The sequence below is a fragment of the Sinocyclocheilus anshuiensis genome, unplaced genomic scaffold (genome assembly GCF_001515605.1).
Source record: "Sinocyclocheilus anshuiensis isolate Anshui unplaced genomic scaffold, SAMN03320099.WGS_v1.1 scaffold130, whole genome shotgun sequence".
Taxonomy (NCBI): Eukaryota; Metazoa; Chordata; class Actinopteri; order Cypriniformes; family Cyprinidae; genus Sinocyclocheilus; species Sinocyclocheilus anshuiensis.
In genome coordinates, this window is record NW_015544207.1 from 2,499,226 (window position 1) to 2,501,861 (window position 2,636).

General features: G+C 34.4%; 1 protein-coding gene across 2 annotated transcripts in view; it reads right to left on the minus strand.

The window, feature by feature from the left end:
- Nucleotides 1-1,006, minus strand: part of smpd2a (sphingomyelin phosphodiesterase 2a) — a 12,383-nt gene extending 11,377 nt beyond the window's left edge. For both annotated transcript variants that reach the window (XM_016497538.1, XM_016497540.1), the window contains exons 1-2: nucleotides 855-1,006; nucleotides 552-683 (exon numbers count right to left, since the gene is read on the minus strand). In XM_016497538.1, coding sequence (XP_016353024.1) covers nucleotides 552-601 — 50 coding nt within the window. In that variant the 5' untranslated portion in view covers nucleotides 602-683; nucleotides 855-1,006. The remainder of the gene's footprint in view (nucleotides 1-551; nucleotides 684-854) is intronic.
- Between the last annotated feature and the right edge of the window lie 1,630 nt (nucleotides 1,007-2,636).

Consider the following 2,636-nt stretch of genomic DNA (forward strand, 5'->3'; position numbering starts at 1 on the left):
GAAAAGAAAAAAAGAAAAAAAAAAGGAAATATTCAAAAACACACACAGACACACATATTGCAACACTACTGTATATGCTACATTCATAAAGTCTTCAACAGTTTTCTAATTTACTATTCTAGTTCAATAGTACGGAATTATAGGCATACAAAAAAAATTCAACATCACCAAAGATACACAAATGTCAGGGAATGTCGAAACTTCTCCAGAGCCCCAAAACACCCTCAGACCCCAGAGGGGTAATGCAGAATAATGAAATATGCTAGAATTAGACACAATTATTTTGCTAAAGCTCAAAAATGAATGAAAAATGCTAATTTATCTAATAAAACTACTATATTATCTACTTAAAAACCTGTATTTTACACTTAGACGTGTGCAGCAAACCCATAAAATATTCATAAATAAATCCATGCATAATTAACTCAATAAATAAACACAGCCAGCTGCATTTCTCCCGATTAAAAGCAGTTGACATTGTTTCGCAGCGCTCCCAACACAAACACGCTTTCCGTGCGTGATTTTGAGGCGGAAGCATCATCTGAGCTCACCAGCAGTTGAGAGAGAAGACGCGCAGTTTGGAGGGCCGCTCTGTTGCCATGGTGCGGCGCAGCTCGGGCTTCAGTCAGTCAGAGAGCGGCGATCGCTTTAAAGTCCGCTGGCTCTGGAGGCGGAGCTTCAAACTAATCCACAAAGCAGCCAAACTCAGGGACATTTGAAGCCCTGCTGTTTATTCATTCATTCAAACGATTTGCATTAACAGTAAGAATTATTTTGATCTACATTAACTAACAGCTTAGCAAAAAGGGCTCAGGCATACTTTATAGTTTTTTTTTTTTTAGTAATGTAAATACCTGCATGCGACTGGCGCTCAAATCGATGAGCGCATGACAGGATTCTCTCACTGACTGATCGATAATCATCATCGTCCCATCAAATGACCTCCACTGTCTCCACTGTAGCACCTAACATTACACAGCACAGTGCAGCTCGTGCGCATGCCATACTGTATAGAAACACCCGAGTGAATTGTGGGTAATGTAGTTAACTCATTTAATCCCATTTTCCCATGTAAGGGTTTGATAACTGCAGTAAATACAGTAAATGTTTTTTTTTTTAAATTGCTAATAATGAATAGCTTATATAATGACCATAATCATGTATTATTATATTATGTATAATATTATTATGCATATTAATTATTCATTTAAGGGGTTATTTAAAGATATTTCTGTTTGGTGTAGTACTTTCTGAACTCTGTCAGTGTAAAAACAATATGCTTACATTAAAGTACGTATTTATATAAAAGTAGAAGCAGATTTTCATAGATTTGTTCTGGTCCAGCTCAGACAGTTTAACATTATTAATTTTATAAAAAATCTATAAAAATATTAAAATTATAATAACGGTTTAAATGAATTATTTACACAATAGTATGGCAATTAAAGGGATGGAAACAAATAGATAAAGTTAGGCATTACTCAGTAAGGATTTGATTGGAGTACTTCATCAATTCCACTAATAATGCTTATTGATGTACCATTTCTTTTATTCATCAACAAAAACTATTTTATTTCCTGGAAAATTACATCATTAAGGAACTGTCTTTTGATGAGGACAGAGGGTAAACCTATAAACTGATCACAAATGTAATCAATAATCCTCTTTAAACTTCAAATTTACTCTATGTGCATTTAATTGTGATACACGAACCTGCAATTGTTACCTTAGAGCTATTTTTACCTGGTTTAACCCATAAAAATACTACTACTACTTTTGTTGGTATAAATGCATGTATTTGGGTTGATTTAGTGATGCTAAATAATTTCTTTTATTTGGGAACATTTTTTTTTATTGTACATTATTTCATTAAAAAATGCAGTTAAATGTGACCCTATACAGTCACAGCTGTTGCCTAATTATCCTAATGATATTATCACATTAAAATGTAAAAAGTGTGTGTGGAGGGGGGGACCAAATGTCCCCACAAGGATAGTAAAACCTGAAAATTTTGACATTGTGGGGACCAGCCTGCAGTCCCCACGAGGGGAAAAAAAGATTAAAAATAGTAAATTATGTTTATCTGAAAGTGTGACAATGCAAACAGGTTTTCTATAAGGGGTAGGTTTAGGGTTAGGGCATAGAAAATATCGTTTTGTCAGTATAAAAGTAATAGAAGTCTATGGAAGTCCCCACAATTCACAGAAACAAACATCTGTGTGTGTGTGTGTGTGTGTGTGTGTGTGTGTGTGTGTGTGTGTGTGTGTGTGTCTGTGAGTGTGTGTGTGTTTCTTTTGTTTATACTGTACAACAACAAAAGCAATTGGGATGTTCTAGCTTCCAGGGGTCGAAAGTCACTTTAATGGGCAAAAACATGAAACATTGTAGATGTTACAACCATTATTTAATTTGAACCAGAACAAGAATTATACTGGAACAAACAAAGCAAAAAAAAAAAAATATAAACATGCACACACACACACACACACACTCATCCAGAAGCATGGTTTTTCTCTTAAAATGTCACAGAAGACCTGAAACACACAATAAGGCAAGACTGGGATGATGTTCACATTCGATTCTTTGGTTAAGATATTACAGATTAGTCTAAAAACCTTCAAAAAAAAGAAAAAAAA